The sequence below is a fragment of the Sinocyclocheilus anshuiensis genome, unplaced genomic scaffold (genome assembly GCF_001515605.1).
Source record: "Sinocyclocheilus anshuiensis isolate Anshui unplaced genomic scaffold, SAMN03320099.WGS_v1.1 scaffold1549, whole genome shotgun sequence".
NCBI lineage: Eukaryota > Metazoa > Chordata > Actinopteri > Cypriniformes > Cyprinidae > Sinocyclocheilus > Sinocyclocheilus anshuiensis.
This window is the reverse complement of record NW_015538373.1, coordinates 406,195-425,148: the sequence shown is the minus strand read 5'-3', so window position 1 is coordinate 425,148 and position 18,954 is coordinate 406,195. Positions and strand designations below refer to the sequence as shown.

The 18,954-nt window shown below is 36.6% G+C and overlaps 1 protein-coding gene across 1 annotated transcript in view; it reads left to right on the top strand.

Moving 5' to 3' along the window:
• The window catches only part of LOC107683760 (astrotactin-2-like), a 496,105-nt gene that overhangs the window by 294,837 nt on the left and 182,314 nt on the right, over positions 1–18,954 (top strand). The window contains 1 exon segment of the mRNA XM_016479817.1: positions 9,049–9,062. Within this exon segment, the coding sequence (XP_016335303.1) occupies positions 9,049–9,062 (14 nt within the window).

Below are 18,954 nucleotides of genomic sequence, written 5' to 3'. Positions count from 1 at the left end.
AAAGCACGTGATGGAGATTTACTACTAATCACGGAACCGGCTTTACTGACGAGATGCGCATGACAATCACATGCGTTTTATCGTGCAGCCCTAAGTTTGTTTGTTGATCACAAAGTACAAAATAGATGAGGAAAACTAGGATGCCGGGTGTAGGCCTATTCAAAGCGCCGCCATTACTGTTTAGAGTGCGTGGAATGGTGCGATGTGATTGGTTGAGTGGATATATCGCATTCTGCAGAGAAGGGAGACGCGATGTCGCGGTTTGGAAAGAAAGGGAGAAAACATGACAGAATAACTCGGTGGATATCGCATTTTGCGTACAATTAAAAATTTACTTTTCAATACCAGATACAATACTGATTTTGGCAGAAACTAAATGCAAAGTAAACCAAAAGATTGAAGGGTGATTCTCAAAAATCTATATTTTCTGCAAACTTTTTTCAAGATAAATTTAGATGTCTTTCCAAAAAAAACACTTCGAAACTCCAAAAGGACACCAAAGAGCCAAATGATATAAGGAAGCCCATATAAGCACATATGAAAGAAAAAAAATCAGAATTTTATAGAATTTTATAGAATTAAGCATAGACCATTTATCTTGTTTCAAATGTTTATTTTGTCATCATTTGCTATATCCAGCAAAGTAAACCAATAGATTGAAGGGTGATTCTCAAAAATCTATATTTTTTACATTTTAGAGAAGCCAAGTTGTGTAACCGAACAGGACCACATGGAGATGCCAAAAATACCTAAACCAATCGCCTGCTGACTGCATCTACTACAGTACACGGATCCATTCAGAATAACTAAACACAGCAACATAAACATGACAAATCCAAACATTATTGTGAATGTGTGTGGAAACCGCGTGAATGTACAGGAATGTCTGTGCCTGTGCATAAATACAATGTGCGATCAGTGCGTCAAGAGCACTCATACACGCATTATTATAACGGACTTATATCATATTTTATATATATTGTGTATTTTTTTAATATTTTTGTATGCTGTTATTTCCTATTTACTTATCCTATTTTTATTCTCTTTATTATCCGTGTCTTGTCACTGTCATTCTGTTTGTGCTGTGGAAGCTTCTGTCACAAAAACAAATTATCTCATATGTGTAAGCATACCTGGCAATAAAGCTCTTTCTGATTCTGATAAGTTTATTATTATTATTATTATTATTATTATTATTATTATTATTATTATTATTATTATTATTATTATTATTATTATTATTATTATTATTATTATTATTATTATTATTATTATTATTATTATTATTATTATTATTATTATTATTATTATTATTATTATTATTATTATTATTATTATTATTATTATTATTATTATTATTATTATTCCAGGTAATGTCCAGTTAATGTTCCAGTTACAAAAATGTTACTTATTATATTTATTTATTTCTTCTTTATATTTAATTTTATTTCAGTTACATTTTAAGTTACTTTTAAAGTAACTTTTTTTTTTTATTATCAAAATTCAGTTTTAGTTAACTATAATAACCCTATTGAGCACTGAATGTTCAATGATACATTTGTATTAATTGATTAACATTCATTGATCATCGATACGTTTTTGTCCCATACACCACATTACAACAGAAAAAGTGCAATGCCAAAATAAGTGTAAGGCAGGTTCCTGATCGTTATTACCGGAAATAGTGTTTATATTTATATTTCGTTTTTATTTATTTTTGTAAATAATTTACTGGACAAAATCTGTGGAGGATCCAAGTTTGTTTATGTTTAGTTATGTTCGTTGTTGCCCATATTTCTCTCATTCTCAAACCACATGCGTTCATGATGGATGTTCTTGGATTTAATCTTGATGTTTTGTGCATGTAGTTTGGCGGTTGGTCACTGTGCTGTGAGCTGATCGCTGTGAGTTCTCTGCCTGTGACCGCTCTGTGTTCACGATCAACACTTTTTGTTTATTCACAATCTGTGTATGAGAGCTGCAGGTCATTGTGGGTTGTTTCTTCCAGCAGGAAAAATGTGCCTAGACATTTTATTTGTCCAGTCATGCGGTTTGGACCTATGGAGTGTGTATATTGTGAATGTTGTTGTACTGTATTGTATGGCAATTACTTTTCTGTGCGAATTTGAACTCTTGCAAAATGTTAGCTAAATTTGGGACACATGAATACATTTTCATTTATTAAAAAACAGTGAATCAGTTTAGTGAATATAATATTGTGCATATTATTTGTGTCTCCAATGCTTTAAAAAGTCACTACTCATGGATTCTGTCCACATGTCAAGATACCTCAAAACTAGCCATTCATTCATTCATTCATTCATTCATTCATTCATTCATCCATCCATCCATCCATCCATCCATCCATCCATCCATCCATCCATCTTAAACACTATCGCCCATAGTTTATTGCCAAGGAAAACATAAGAAAATAATTGCAACATTTAAAGTTTAAAAACAAATATATTACAGTCACAGTTAATGGATAATGAATGAAAGCTGAGATTCTAATTTTCAGCAAAGTGTTTCCCAAATTAAAGTGAATTATGAATGTTTTATAGGCTTAAAACCAATGGATCTGTCCCAAAAACTTAGTTAAATTCTAGCCTGTGTAATTACCAAGAATTGCCAAGAATATTAGCGTATGTGAGGATCTTGGCATTTAAAACCCAGACTGTGATCGATCGTGTGCAGTTTGTGTGCCGTCTGGAGAGAAGTTTGAAGGAATATATCACGGGATGAAGGACATTTTGTCAAAATGCTGGTGTAATTTCATCATTATAATTCATTCAGTTTCTGTTAATGTTCGCTGATTAGATGCTAAGACAATCATTAATATGGCTCATATTTAGGGTTAGTGAACAACCCCCTAAACCTAACTAACTTTGGCATGTAACTCATCCCGCATCATTTTTGCTACATGAATGATTACTTACAGGGATACTTCATCAAAAAATACAAATTTGGTCACACTTTAGTTTAGGGACCACTATTAACTAACTTTTAACTACGACTACTCCTATGTTGCTGCTTATTAATAGTTAGTAAGGTAGTTGTTAAGTTTAGGTATGTTGTGGATTAAGTGATCTAAAATATGGCTTTCTCTGTAACATTATGCAGTTTTCATTTATATGCTGTCTATTGCTGATGATCGCATTATTTTCATATGCATCTGTTTACATAAGAGATCGCTAGTTTCTCCATCCTGTTCACGTGTGTTTTTGTTCGAGAGGTTTTGTACTCGTTCAGAAGATGCGTAATAGTGCCCCCGAGTGTATAACAGTGAAAACCCGAAAAGCCGTAAAAACTCGTCTTTGGCGGGGAAGCGTTGTCTTCTAAAAGACGAGATAACCCATCAATGGCGGGGAAAGAGTTAATAAACAACCAATATGCTAGTAATATACATGCTAATAAGCAACTACTTAATAGTGAGAATTGTACCTTAAAAGTGTTACTGAAAATGCTGCCATTTACGCATCTGTTAAAGGCACAATATGTCACATTTTTTTATTAAAATATGCTAAAACCACTAGAACAGTGTTATATATTTTGCTGACTTTTGTACTTTCATTATCCCAAATGTTTTGAAGAATGTTTAAATCCAGAGAAATATCAAAAAATACAAATTTGGTCACACTTTAGTTTAGGGACCACTATTAACTAACTTTTAACTACGACTACTCCTATGTTGCTGCTTATTAATAGTTAGTAAGGTAGTTGTTAAGTTTAGGTATGTTGTGGATTAAGTGATCTAAAATATGGACATGCACAATAAGGTATTAATATGTGATTTCTAAGTATTAACTCTTTCTCCGCCAGCATTTTTGAAAAAAGTTGCCAGCCACCGCTTTTGCTGATTTTTACTAATATTTCATGGCCCCCAATAGTGTCATTGTGTCGCCTGCCAATAACGTCATAACCCCTCAATTTCCGGTTTTGTTTTGTAGAAAACACGGAAACACCAAAGACGCTTTAATATGTTGTGCGTTTTAATAGACCCGTGATGACCGCACAGAGTAGCATTATAACAGAACGTTCAAATGTATCTAGTATGATAAAACAGCGCTGCTTACTTCCGCTACTTTCCGGAAGGAGCGGAAGCGGTCGACTGTGGCATAATAAGAGCTCCGCTGCTTTCGAGCCATGTGTCACTCTCGTTCAGTGGCCTCGTTTTGCTTCGACAACTTTCTGCCTCACTCTGCTTCATACTACGACGCTAATAAATCTTTAATACATTAACTCATCCATGAACATGATTTCTGCTCGAGTCCCATCGGATTGCTTCGGCTGTGGGGATGAAGACGACAACTCCCATGATTCCACACTCAGTTACGGCATCATCTAACTACGCCTTTGTTTCTTTTGGATATGCGCCCTCTAGTGACAAAAAATGACATATTGTGCCTTTAAGATGAGTGTTACTATGGTTACTCATCTTCCACTTTTTCCAAACATGTATGAGTAAAAAAAATAAATAAATAAATAACATCATTAAAGAATGTTGGTAACCAAACAGTTTATGATAGCCATTGACTTCCATAGTATGTTTTCCATAGACTTCCTAGTATTTTTTTTTTCCATATTCAATAGGCAATGGCTACAGTCAAGTGTTTGGAAAACAAAATATCTTATTTTATACTCAACAGAAGAAAGAAATTCATACAGCATAGGTCTTCAACCCTGCTCCTGGGGACCCACTGTGCCGCAGAGTTCAGCTCCAACCCTAATCAAACACACCTGAACCACATAATCAAGATCTGTCACAGGCCAGGTGTGCTGAAGCAGGTTGGAAAATAAACTTTGCAAGACCTATGTCATACAGGTTTGGAACAAGCGAAGGGTAAGAAAATAACAAAATTGTCAATTTTGGGTGAACTGTCCCGCATGCTATATCATGCTGCTAACCTTTTTTTTCCCACCTGGCAGATGATAACATGCCCATCAAAATCCTAAAGAGCCAAGCAATATACCATTAAATTAATATGAACAGAATTTCAGTTTAAATTGGTTTTGCTGACCTACATCAGAGCTTTGTAGAGATCTTTGGAATACAAAAAAAAAAAGTCTTCACTCATTTCAGCCCTTTGTTATATACAATAAGGCTTTGGGATCAATACTCATCTGCAGTAGGCCCATGACAAAGCACCGCATTCTTGTATTACCACAAGCCTATCTATTAGAATCTCTATTGTCACTGTGATTCATCTGCCAACAACCTGAACTTCAATCGCTGAAAGTCTGCTTCAGGTTTTAGGTGACTCATAGAGTTTTACTGCGCTGTTTATAGAAGCTGATCCCGCATGATTTAGACGGTGCTTATGAGGGACTCAAGCGGTCATGTTTTCCCCAGACGTCTACAAGCAGCCGTGCCATTAGAGTCACAGTGAGTCCGGCACATCTGTGGACTTCACAGGTCCACTTTAGTGCACCCTGAAGAGCTGCTCTATCCGAAACACACCATAAATCCCCCAATCAATTCCACCCCAGGCGTCTCCAGCTGTGCTCAAAGCCCATTGTACTGTCAATATGAAAGTGTCAATAAGCTGAGAGGGCGAGCGACAGCCACGGTGCTTTTGATGAATGGTGCATTCAATGCAAGCAAGCAAACTGAACATTACCACAAGCTAATGTCCTCCACACAGTGCAGATCATTCATCCTGTCATACTTCGGTGCCGAACATACAGCCACTTTCAGGATTGTTGACTATTTAAATGAATATCTGTAGGTCATTTTCACGGCGTTTGTCTTAAGGCAAGCCTTGTGAAAAAGAAGTGTGCTTAATTGTACTGAATGTGCACTTGTCATGTATTTCAGATCTTAAAAGGATGTTTTAAAAGTGCACTTTGTAATAATGTCAAATTAAGAAGTACGTTTATTTTGATGTGTTGACTAACATACTAAAATACATGTGAAATAATTGTTTATAAAAACTATTATTTCAACTGAAATGACATTATAGTATATTTTAGTATATCATAAATGATTGGCAGTACATTCACTAGTACACTTTAACCATATTTCAAAGACAATAGAAGTATTTATGAAATTACATATAGAGATATACGTAAGTCCTTACTTAAGTGTGTCTAAAAAAACAATGTAAAGTTCAGCTAATTGCATGTAATATAAATTGAAACTAATAATTTGAAATTAACATGCAGTTAACTGTCTGAAAACATTACATTCAGCTTGCACTTTTTTTTCCCAGAACTGCGCGATATAAACTCACAATTGCGAGAAATAGTCATAATTGTGAAATGTGAACTCAAATGTTGATATTTTTTCTCATAATTCTGACTTTTTTCTTGCAATTGCGAGTTTATATCTCACAATTCTGACTTTTGTCTCGATTCTGAGAAAAAATAAAAGTCAGAATTGCTAGATGAAAACTATCTTCTCTTCTCTTCTCTTCTCTTCTCTTAAAAAATAAAAGTCAGAATTGCTAGATGAAAACTATCTTCTCTTCTCTTCTCTTCTCTTCTGCCATATTGTTGAATTAGTGCTAAGTGAAATGACATATTCTGACTGTCTTTGTGGTTAATGAAGGATTTTAGCAAATGGCTGCAATATAACAAAGAGTGAAAAATTGAAGGGGGTCTGAATACTTTCCGTACCCACTGTATGTCTATATATAATGAGAACAAATCTCTTGTTTATAGTCTTAAGTCTTAATTATGCGGGTCTCAGCATAACCCCCTAAATTCACACCCTGATTTTATATCTCCTGTTGTACATGTGTAATGAGTCGCATTAATGGAGTCTTTCCATTGGGGAGAAAGTAAGTGTGATGAACCTGGCTTGTGTCGAGTTGCCTCATTTGTCATGCATGTTAAGTATCTCAATTAAGAGTGCAGGGCTTTGCTAGAGTTCCCTCACAAACTGCAATCTGTGATGAAGCGCAACATGTTTATGAATTACAGGCAGAGCCACATTCATCAACTTCAGAGCAAACCCTGGGCAATTAGAAGTTGGATAATCGTGGCCAAGCACGATGTTGCCATCCAACAGAGGTGATTCATTTCTGCGTAGGAAAGACAGAGACAGACGAAAGAGATTAATGAGGACAACAATAATGTCACTTCTTGCAACTTAATGCTGTTATTTGGTATCTGCACTGGCACAAAGACCATACAGCTAGATAAGCCAGAATGGTAAAGACTGACTACTTTTTCATGTACTTACCAACTATATACTTACTTAGGATACTTGGCTTATACTGACATGCATACTGTCACACTTATCGGGAGGCAAGGAGCGAGGAACAAGGAAACACGGAGATAACAGCTCCTCTCCACGCTCACACCGTCCATGGCTTGCTCCCTCGTGGTGGGCACTGTCGCCGGCTCTCGCACCTGGTCTGACGGGTTGGACTCAACTTCCGAGGCAATCCTCTGCACAGTCACTTGGCTTGGCTCTGGCTCGCGTATCGCGGCGGGAAATGGCTCTCTGTCATCGGTGGGCTCAGGCTGATGCTCCGTACCGCGGTGAGATGGTGGGCTGGGCTCTGGGTCCGGAGTGGATCCGGCGAGATCCTCCACGAGGCAGATGGTGAGCGGCGACCCGTTTCTTGCCAGAGTCCACTCCACAAAGGCGGCGAATTCCTCCCGAGGACCATCTTCGGATGACAACGCTCTGCACTCGGCGTTCAGGCTTGTGTCATAGAAAGAGCAGAGCGCGTCGTCCGGATAGCTGATGATGTTCGCGACCAACAGGAACAGTCTGCTATGGTCCTCGAGGGCTTTGTCTATTCAATTCACAGCATTTAATGATCACACGGGGAACGTAGGAGACACTGGAACACAAGGAATGACATAAATCCTGTTACAAGCAAACTGTTTATTGGCGTGTTCACAGTCAACCCAATGCTTCTGTGAGCTGCTAACTGCTAACTAACCATGTGTGGGTCTGAGGCTGACAGAAACTGTGAAAGACTGAAACGTGTTTGTTTTTGTAGCGTTCATGGCAACGCAAGCAGCATGAATCTGGCATTGGAGGTAGTGAGCTTTGATTTCTCCCCCGCATCACATCAGTTGGCGTCACACAGCCAGTGCTGCACTGAGGTGACTCAATTACACATGGTCAATGATGAGACGCGCACTCATTTTCTGGACGACAAGCTGATAAAAATGTGTAATTTTGTGGTTACACTGTATTTTAAAGGAATATTTCACCCATAAATTTAAATTTGTGAAAATGTACTCTCCCCTCAGGCCATCCAAGATGTAGATGAGTTTGTTTCTTCGTCAGATTTGGAGAAATGTAGCATTGCATCACTTGCTCACCAATGGATCCTCTGCAGTGAATGGGTGCCGTCAGAATGAGAGTCCAAACAGCTGATAAAAACATAACAATAATCCACAAAAGATGCATGTTTGTAAGAAACAAATCCATTATTAACATGTTTTTAACTTCAAACCGTTGCTTCTGGCTAAAATATGAGTCCTCTATCCATAATATTGCTTTTTATATTGAAAAATTTGTCTAGTCTGAATCAGGAGAGAAATATGCACAGATCAAGCACTGTTTACAAGCCAAAACAGTCTGAAACATATCTGAACAAATATTGTGCATGGATTTTGATGTGAGAGGACAACAGGGGATGGACTTTTTCACTGGAGGAAGCGTTATTATGGTTTATGAACTCATATTTTGACCAGAAGTGACGGTTTAAAGTGAAATCGTCTTGAAGGGATAGTTCACCCAAAAATTACAATTCTGTCATTAATTACTCACCCTCATGTCATTGCAAAGCCGTTAGACCTTCGTTCATCTTCGAAACACAAATTAAAATATTTTTGATAAAATCTGAGAGCTTTCTGAATCTGCATAGACAGCAAGGTACCTACCACAGTCAAGGCACAGAATCGTTGTAAGGACATGGTTAAAATAGTCCATGTGACATCAGTGGTTCAACCGTAATTTTCTGAAGCTTCGAGTATACTTTTAACAAAAATAATGGCTTTATTCAACAATTCTTCTCTTCCTGTCAGTGTCCGCCGTCATTCACAAGAGTACCATGACACATGTGTGTGGTGCTGCTGACATAGAAACCGGATGTGCTGCACCTTGTTTACAAGCGGAGGAATGCACACACATGTGTGACGGTACTCTCGTGAATGACAGCAGACACTGACAGGGAAGAGAAGAAATTGTTGAATAAAGTTGTTATTTTTATTTACTCGTAGCTTCATAAAATTAAGGTTTAACCGTTGATGTCACATGGACTATTTTAACTATGTTCTTACTACGTTTCTGTGCCTTGAACATGGTAGTTCCATGCTGCCTAGGGTCAGAAAGCTCTCGGATTTCATCAAACATATCTTAATTTGTGTTCCGAAGATGAACAAAGGTCTTACGTGTTTGGAATGACATGAGGATGAGTAATTAATGACAGAATTTTAATTTTCGGGGTGAACTATCCCTTTAATAATGGATTTGTTTCTTACAAACATGCATCTTTTGGCTTCACAAGATGTTAACTGATGGACTGGAGTGGTGTGGATTACTTGTGGATTATTGTGATGTTTTTATCAGCTGTTTGGACTCTCATTCTGACGGCACCCATTCACTGCAGAGGATCCATTGGTGAGCAAGTGATGCAATGCTACATTTCTCCAAATCTGAAGAAGAAACATCCTCAGGCCATCCAAGATGTAATGAGTTTGAGTTAATTTTCAGCAAGTTTTCATTGTTAGGTTTATGTAGTTAGGGTTTGGTTTAGGAATAGTTGCATGTAATTATGCATAATTAACTGGTATCGCTATTTAACCAGCAGAGCTTCCCACAGTGCAAAGTTTTTAACTCTTCGTGAATAATTTTTGCAAATTGGTTCAATTGATTCAGAGTGTCAAATCTTCGCTTCTCACATCACCAATTTACCCATCAGTGTGTTTTGTGTGCTGGAGATCAAGCATATGACACACATATTATAATGCCACCTGGTGAAGCCAATAATAAAATGTGCTATCTGAAAACAACCTCTGCATTTTTTACCTTCAAGATTTTCCTTAAATTCAGGTCTTGACACATAGGTGACAGGGGCATCATGCTGCAATGTTTCTTTAACCTTTATGTAGTCATTTCTGAAGTACACAAAATCTGTTTCCAGGAAATACAATAGAGATGAATGTGAAATGCATTTTCAATCTATTATTGTATAATATCAGCTCTCATGCTCTCTGAACAGCTGCGTATTGTTTTATTGCCTACTATACAGTTTTTAGTTGCTTCCAACAATCTCGTTGTCGTTGATGTTTTTTTTTTTAAACCAAGCCATCTGTGAGAGGCAAAGCGGTTGCATGCGCTAACCTGTTATTTTCCCCCTCCACCCACCTGCACATCTCCCTGTGTCTTTGTCCTCCCCGTCTGGAACTCGTTTTCCTGTGTTGTCGCATTTGGCAAACAGGGCTGATGTTCAGCGCTCTGTGTGCAACTCGAGCAGATGCAGGGGGAGCCGAGAGCTGCCAAAGTTGAGCAGCAAGTTTTCATTCTCTTGGAAAGGTGATGATTTGCACAAATGCACTGCACCGTTATCATAGTGTAGACCGGGTTTCTGCAGCTCTTCACAAATGACCACAAATTAAGGCCTTAAAAGGTCCTAAATCAAAGCAGAAAGTCTTTAATTGGTAAAGTCATGGCATTAAATGTTGCATGCATTGCACTGCATTGTCTTGTTTTCCAATACAAATATCTAAACATCCTTAAATTATGGTAAACATGGTAACTCTTTAGTTTAGGGACCAATTCTCACTATTAACTAGTTGCGTATTAGTATGCATACTACTAACATATTGGCTGTTTAGTAGTACTTATAAAGCACATATTAATTCCATATTCTGCATGACCATATTTAAGCATCGTCTTGTTTTCCAATACAAATATCTAAACATCCTTAAATGACGGTAAACATGGTAACTCTTTAGTTTAGGGACCAATTCTCACTATTAACTGGTTGCTTATTAGTATGCATACTACTACCATATTGGCTGTTTATTAGTACTTATAAAGCACATATTAATTCCATATTCTGCATGACCATATTTAAGATCCCTTAACCCTATTAATAAGCAACAAATTAGGATTTTTTTGAGGCAAAAATCATAGTTAATAGTTCGTTAATAGTGATAACTGGTCTCTAAACTAAAGTGTGACCACATTTACTTGTGGTGCAAAATTAAGATATTGTTTTCTGATAAACTAAACAAAATGAAGTGAGTTTGTTTAAAACAACAACAAATGTCAATGGCAATGGGGTATGAAAACTAGTATTCCCTTTGAATTAATTTGTTTTTCGTAAGTCCACCAGCAGATATTTGTTCTTTTTAATCGTACACTCGCTTCATTTTGATGAGATTCACCGAAAACAAGACTTATGTCATTTTGCTTCTCAAGTAAATGTATCTAGATTTAAGAATTAGTTTTTTTTTTTTTTTTTTAAGTAATGGAGATTGGTAGGAAGACTTTTTCAAACTTTTAATTGTTGCTAATAAGACACTTTCATTTAAAGAACTTATTGTGTTCCATTCAATGCATTCCTTAAATTTTCTCTACTTGGTCTTAAAAGTTTATTTACCATGTCTTAAATTTGCCCCCATAAAACTTGCAGAAACCCTGGTAGGTGAAAATCAGAGAATCTGAGCTTGAGGATCTCAGGTTAAGGCTTATGCATTTAGAGATGCACATCTACACATGTACGTAGATTAAGAAGTCACGCAGTAATGGGCTTTAAGTTGCATTGTTAAAGATGGTGGATTTGTTTTAAAAGTGCAGCTCTGATGAGGCTTTGAGAGGATGAACTTCTGAGAGAGGGTTTTAACACGCCGACAGAACACTAAAACCTTCTTTTAGAAGTGTCTCCCTTTAAAGCAAGTCCTGTTTATGAGATACTATAGACTGTAGAAAGATATAGAATTGCTGCTGTAATTTTATAATGGTATCTGTTAAGCTTGTAATAAAATGTTTAACAGAAAACAGAGAGAAGGAAGGAAGGACATTATTATGTAACATTATTACATTATTAACATGGGACTTTTATGTATGCATTCATTCATTCACAGAGTATAAAAACATTTAAATAATCTAAAGAACCTTTTTTCCCCCATAAAAAAAAAAAAATTTCAAAAAATTAGGGATAGAAAGGTCCATGGATCTATCAATGCCAATAAGGAACCTTTATTTTTAAGAGAGTATATGCAGAGTCACTCATTATAATTGACTGAACATTTAGACAAACTCCAACCTGAGTCTGTCCTTATTATGATTCAAAAAAATAGCACAATGTGTTTCCCTTTTCCAGGGTGCCTCATTTGTTCAACAAAGCCAATATATTTGAGCATTTTGACTGAAAAATTTCAAGTGGTTGTTTAAGCCTTTACAGACACTTCCAGTGAATGGAATATCCAGCATTCTGATCCCTAAAGAAACACTGGCCATATTCTATGACCATGCGCCTATGAAAGCAAAGCGAGGCTCATTACAGACCAGACACACATCAAATACAGTCTCATGCTGTTGAACTGTTGGCGTCCTTCTGCTTTAATCCATCTATTACAGAAACTCCAGTGGATTCGTAAATCGGTTTTGTCCCAGACTCATAAAATGCCACCCGGTTTTGAACAGTGGTGGTCAGAGGTCAAGCTCTTTGATTTATTTAGTTGAAGTAGAGGTATAAATTCAATGAAAAATGCTCCTACGTCCCACGACGCTCTGAGTCATCGTGGTTTTTTTTCCATCAGTTTTCTGTAAAACGCTAATGAGAGCCTCCGCCTGCTGGTCTATTGGAGATTTTTTTTCAGTCTGTCTGTTCATCTATATAAACTGGTCCTCTGTTTCTTTTTTAAAATATTTCAGACATAAGAAGGTAGCATTGAGAGGTATTTATTTATGCAGTAGCCTATTACTTATCGGGTCTATTGTGTGCAGCAAAGCAGGTAGTTTTGCAAACAGCTTGTAGTCATATATGTGACAGTCATAAGTCGCTGGGGTATATTTGTAGCAATAGCCAAAAATACATTGTATGGGTCAAAATAATATATTTTTCTTTTATGCCAAAAATCATTAGGACATTAAGTAAAGATCTTGTACCATGAAGATATTTTGTAAATTTCCTACCGTAAATATATCGAAACTTAGTAATATGCATTGCTAAGGACTTCATTTGGACAACTTTAAAAGGTGATTTTCTCAATATTTCGATTTTTTTTGCACCCTCAGATTCCAGATTTTCAGCTAGACAAAGGACAATGGCAACATGAGGGCTATATAAATCAAACAATGGGGGTCACATGACACAATCTGACCAATGAGAACAAGACACATGAGCTAGACAACCAATCAGAACATGACAAAGAACAAACAAAGAAACCATGAGGGCAAGGGAAACACATGACATGACAGGAACCATGACAATGACATTTTTTTTTTTTAAAATACATGAAATACATGAAAAGCTTCATCGCGCCTCGGCCACCATGCCAAAGCCTCTCCACGTCATGGCTGCCATGCCAGAGTCTCCAGCCATGAACATGAAACAAAACCCATGTTAGAGATTGATTGCATCTTTAGAGTTGGACGTTTTCCATTCCTCAGCGTGGCTTGAACAGCTGCAGATGAAAGCAGTTTTCCATAGAAATAATTTGTCTTAGACACTCTGTGGCAGACACCATCGGAGTTGTTAAACACTGCATTGTTTGACTACAAAAGCATTATCGCAGTTGTAGAAACCTGCAACATCATCTGTTTTTTGCTGTGTAGTACATGTGCTTCTCTTCTCCTTCGGTTTAGCGGTTTATTGTTCATGTTGAATGCATGCATAATTGGTTTAAATTTAGTGAACTCAGTTTGAGGAAAACTAGGATGCTGGGTGTATTCAAAGCGCCGCCATTACTGTCTACAGTGCGTGGAATGGTGCGCTGTGATATATCTGATATAGCTGATATATCGCATTCTGCAGAGAAGGGAGACTGGCATTTGTCGCGGTTTGGAAAGAAAGGGAGAAAATATGACAGAATAACTCATTTTGAATAACTCAAGATATCGCATTTTGCGTAAAATTAAAAATTGACTTTTCAATACCGACCAGATACAATACTGATTTTGGCGGAACCTCAATTTTTTTTTAAGAATAAATGACCTACAGTAACTGCTGCTAAGTTAAACTGTGCATACGATTTAGAATATAAAAAGCTGATTTCGTACATTTTTAATGTCACTGAGGATGCTTTATTGCTGTCATTTCTGGAAGAATGGCTGTCTGCATGATGACTCTACATTAGCATGTCATTCATATTCAAATGAGTAATTCAAATTCAAAATAGAGCAACTTCATCTTTATTTAGTTTTAATTTAAGTTCTCTTTATTTTATCTTGTGTATCCGAATCGGTGCTCTTTTTTTTTGGTTGGTTGATTGGTTGGTTATTTAGTTGGTCAGTTAGTCATTTGATTAGTCAGGTGGATTATTGTTTGGATTGTTGCAGTGTTATTTTAGTATTATATATGCACTAATTAGTTTGTATTAATATTTAGAATTAGTTTTTATTTTAGCATTTCCAGTATTCATTTTAATTTTAGCTTGTCTTTGTATTTTTTTTTTTTATGTTTTTAGTAGTAGTATTTACATTTATCTTTAACTAATTATTATTCCACTTTTAGATTTAGTACTTCAGCTTGAACTTTTTAGTAATTTGCCAAGGTTTTTTTTAAGCAAAACATTTCCATCTAATATCGACATTTTATTTGAATTCATTTCAGATTTATTTCAATTATGAAAAACAATGTTTAATAGTTTATGTTTTAGTTAGCAGTAGCAACAGTAGTTAGTTAGATGGTTAGGCCTAGTCATTTGGTTGATCAGGTTGTTTGCTTGTTGGATAGTAACGTAGGTTGGTTGCATAATGGTTGCATTGGTGTATAATTGCAGTTAAAGTGCACAGAGGATAAAAATCTGTTGATACTGGCTGAAGCAATTTCTCCTTTTCATTATATTTGTAATTTATCAAAAGAAAGTCGTGGAGCAGAAGAACAGAAGAGCCGGAGGAGGGCCGTATGTATGATTAGACAGGGAGAGCCACTCACCACGACACCCACAGTTTAATGGAGGAACATCATTAATTCTTCATTAAGTCTGAAATGCAGATTACATCTGAACAGTGATTAAACAGAATGAGCCAGAAAGGAGGAGGAACTGATAGAGTGAAACAGAAGAGGAGAGAATGTGAGGTGTGGAATAGAGAGTGACAGACACGCTGCTTGAATTACGCATGATTTTTATTCTACTGTACGGTCCGTGAAAGATATCATCATGCATTCATTCAAGCAGCTTGTGCACCAATTAAAGGCAGGGTAGGTGATTTGGTTCAAAAATATGTTTTTTTTTTATAATTTTTTTTTATGCTGGTTGGAAGTCTCTTCACACCCCGATATCAATCACTAAGTTAAGTGGTGTACATTAATTTATATCATCTGTGGAGGGCATAGGATTATAACATGTTCATCCAATCATATCCCTCGGTCAGAGGACCACAACAGGCAGTCCTACCCATCTGCAAACGTGTGTATTTGCATACCTCTGCGCAGACATGATACGTCATCAGCGCGTTCCATTACGCTATTGCAGACTTATTGAGAATGGAAGGCGTTATTATTGTAATATTATACACTTTTATACTATTTTATACTATTTACTAGAATACAATAATATATATTTTCTATTAGAGTTTTAAAGCATACAGTAAGTATAAGGCAACCTTTCAGATTTTAATTAAAGATAAAGTCACGTGATATAAGAATCAAAAGGGTTATTTATTTATTTATTTATTTTGTTCCATTTGTTCTCAGAATCAATGTGAGATAAAGCAGTTCTCTCATTTTGAACTCCTAGAGTATAAAGAGGTTTTAATTATACTTTCAATACCTCTTCATGTTCACTTTGACAGACACACAACTATGTTCAAAGACAGAGAACACTTGACCATTTTTAGAATCTTGTGATTATAACCCACAAATTAAAATGCTTTCTTTACATTTCATTCTGCTTGACCACCTTGTCATTTTCCTTTTTTCGTTTTTTGTCTTTGCATGTGTGACTTTACGTGGATCAGAAATGACTGCATGTTGTTGGATATTATATTATTTATAAAACCACTTACATTTTTGCAAAGAAAATTGTAATGAGAATTTAGAAAATCCTGCAATATTTTAATTGGATGATAAGCTAACCCTTGGCTACTTAGCATGCTAAACTTATAGCATTCATGCGTTTATTTTCACCTCTGTCTTCTAAGTATTTTCATAAACATGTAGGGTGAGTGACGGAATGTGTAAAGCACTGCATGTTCAAACCTGATGAGGAACGATAAATGAACCATTTCAGTGTGTTGCTTGGTTGGAAACATTCGCTAATGAAAACGTGACTTGAACAGTGTCTTGACTACACAAATTCTTGCAGGGGAAAGTAGTAGCAATGCATTGATTTTACCCTATTAAGTACTTTGAAGTTTGTAGTGAGGAATAAGTTTTCAGTTCTGAAACTTACAGTCAGTGTTGGGGTAACACATTACAAGTAAGGCTAATTATGTAATCCGATTACTTTTTTGAAGTAACTAGTATTGTAACGCATTACTTATTTTTTTCAAATATGTAACACAAGTTACTTTGTTTTCGCATTTATTTCTTTGTTTTTGCACCTTTCCTGTACCCATGTTGAGAAAAATTAAGAGTGAGGTACAGAGGCACTTACATCAGCCTGAGGCTTACTCGTTTCACTTATGATGTGAAAGGGCCTTTACAGTCGACAAAATATAACTTTTGGATTTTTGTTTATTAAAAACAAATAGACAAGCCCAGCCCAGGTGACAAAAAGTAATGCATTATACTTTCCATAATAAGTAACTAAGTAACACAATTAGTTACTTTTTTTTACGGTGTAACACAACATTGTATTCCGTTACTTTTAATAGTAACTTTCCCCAACACTGCTTACAGTATGTTTTTATAGTACACTCAATTCTCATATGTGACTAGATCAAGTAGATTTTGATTCCTTTATGGTATGAATATTTAAGTAAAAAAATAACATAATATACATTCATCTATGCTCTCACATGAGAGGCCTACGTCCGCAACGCCAGAAGCCATTAAAATGTTTGTCTTTAATTAACTCTAAAAGTTAATGGATTACTGGCACTGATATTGCAGACCATTCCATCACTGTATGTGTCAAAGTGAGGCCACACAATGACTGAATTCGCATTAGCCCAGTCTGCGACCCTCATCAACCCCATTCACCAGTAACCTCTGGAAATGCCACTCTCATACAGAATATATTACTGGCAAATCAGCTCCATAAAATTCAGATTGTAATAACAGTCGGAAAACTCTCATCCCCTGCGCAACCTTTCTCACAAAAGAAAACAAAGGAAAACAATATTGTGTCTAAAAAATAAGCTGGTAATAACTCAGATGGCAAATAGCCTTGCTGGAAAAAGAAAAGCTCTTTACAGTTTTGCTTGTTTTGATACACTGTTCAGAGTTTGAAAACATCATAGTGTCACTTGAATACATTGAATACATACTCTTAAAAATAAAGGCTCTTTGTTGGCGTCCATGATTGAATGAAAAACCTTTATGTAAGGCATTTGTGAACATCACACAAATGAATGAGGGAATCTCCGCATTCCACCTGGAAACTAACATCTCTTCTCAACCATCTGAGAGCCGTAAAGCTGAATCACGGTCAGCCAGGTGCCAATTGTCTCAAATGAGTTCCTGTCCATCTCTGCTTATCTGTACACACACATATATATATATAGTGGAAAAAGGTTGTTTAGATTATAAAATATTCTTCACATTAAGAAAAAAAAAATGTTCCTTTAAGAAATGGTGCTTCTGTGGCATCACTGTGTTATTAAAAAAATAATAATTATAATAAAAATAACACTTTTTAGAAGATTTAACTTTAAGAGTGTAAATAGTAATTGTTGAGTATTGTACACAAGTTGAAATTAGCATTAATTAATTTAGTAGACAGTTGTATCCAACACAAAGTGGGTGGAGGTTAGAGGTTTGTTCCAACTCAGAGGAACAGAGAGAGCAAAGGTTCTGGAAAAATTACTTTGTAGCTTGTCACGATGGGACCAGCAGGTGCCGCTCACTCTCTGACCGCAGAAGACAATCAGGAACACCTGGTGGTCTTCCAGCAGCAGTCTTGAAGGTCAAAGTCTTGCATTTTATGTATGCAGCTATTGGAGACAAGGGTCTTCTTTGGTTGGTTGAAAGTGGACTGGCTGCATATTCTGGATCACCGGTTGAGGTTTAATCATGCTAGCTTGAAGGCTAGTCAAGAGGCAAAGCAGTGGTCCAGTTTTGAGATGACAGATTCAGTAAGGTCTAAGGCCGGTTTCACACAGCAAGCACGAGCAGCACGTGAACTTTTTTTTTTTTTTTGGCGTGCATGTTTACAAATGAGTGTATTCACACTGGGAGCAGGAACAGAGCATGAGCGTCAAGCAGGAGCGTCACATGAGCAGCGCTGAAGCGATGGGTTTGATGCTGAGTCTATTATTGCTGCGCTGCTCACACTCAATTAAAGTGACAGCACACGTTTGATGGACAAAATAAATACAGAGTTCTGGCATGAAACTGGTGCAGTCCGATCTAACCTGGCGACATCATTGTCACATGGCACCTGATTGGTTCTCTCCTGTATCGGTAGTCAATTAGCTTACTGCTCAATATTCAAATTCCTGGCTTTTAATTGCTTTAGCAGTTTGCAGTGCACTTCAGAAACCCTCCACCTTCCCCAGCTCCACCTGTGTAGATCTGCTACGGGGTGATTCATGTATGCTATATGGGGTTATTTCATGTATGTTATATTTGCAGCAGCAGTATTTCTTACATGCTCACAGCAGCATGATGTGGATGTATTGGCAGTAGCAAGTCTCGGTACTTGCTCTGC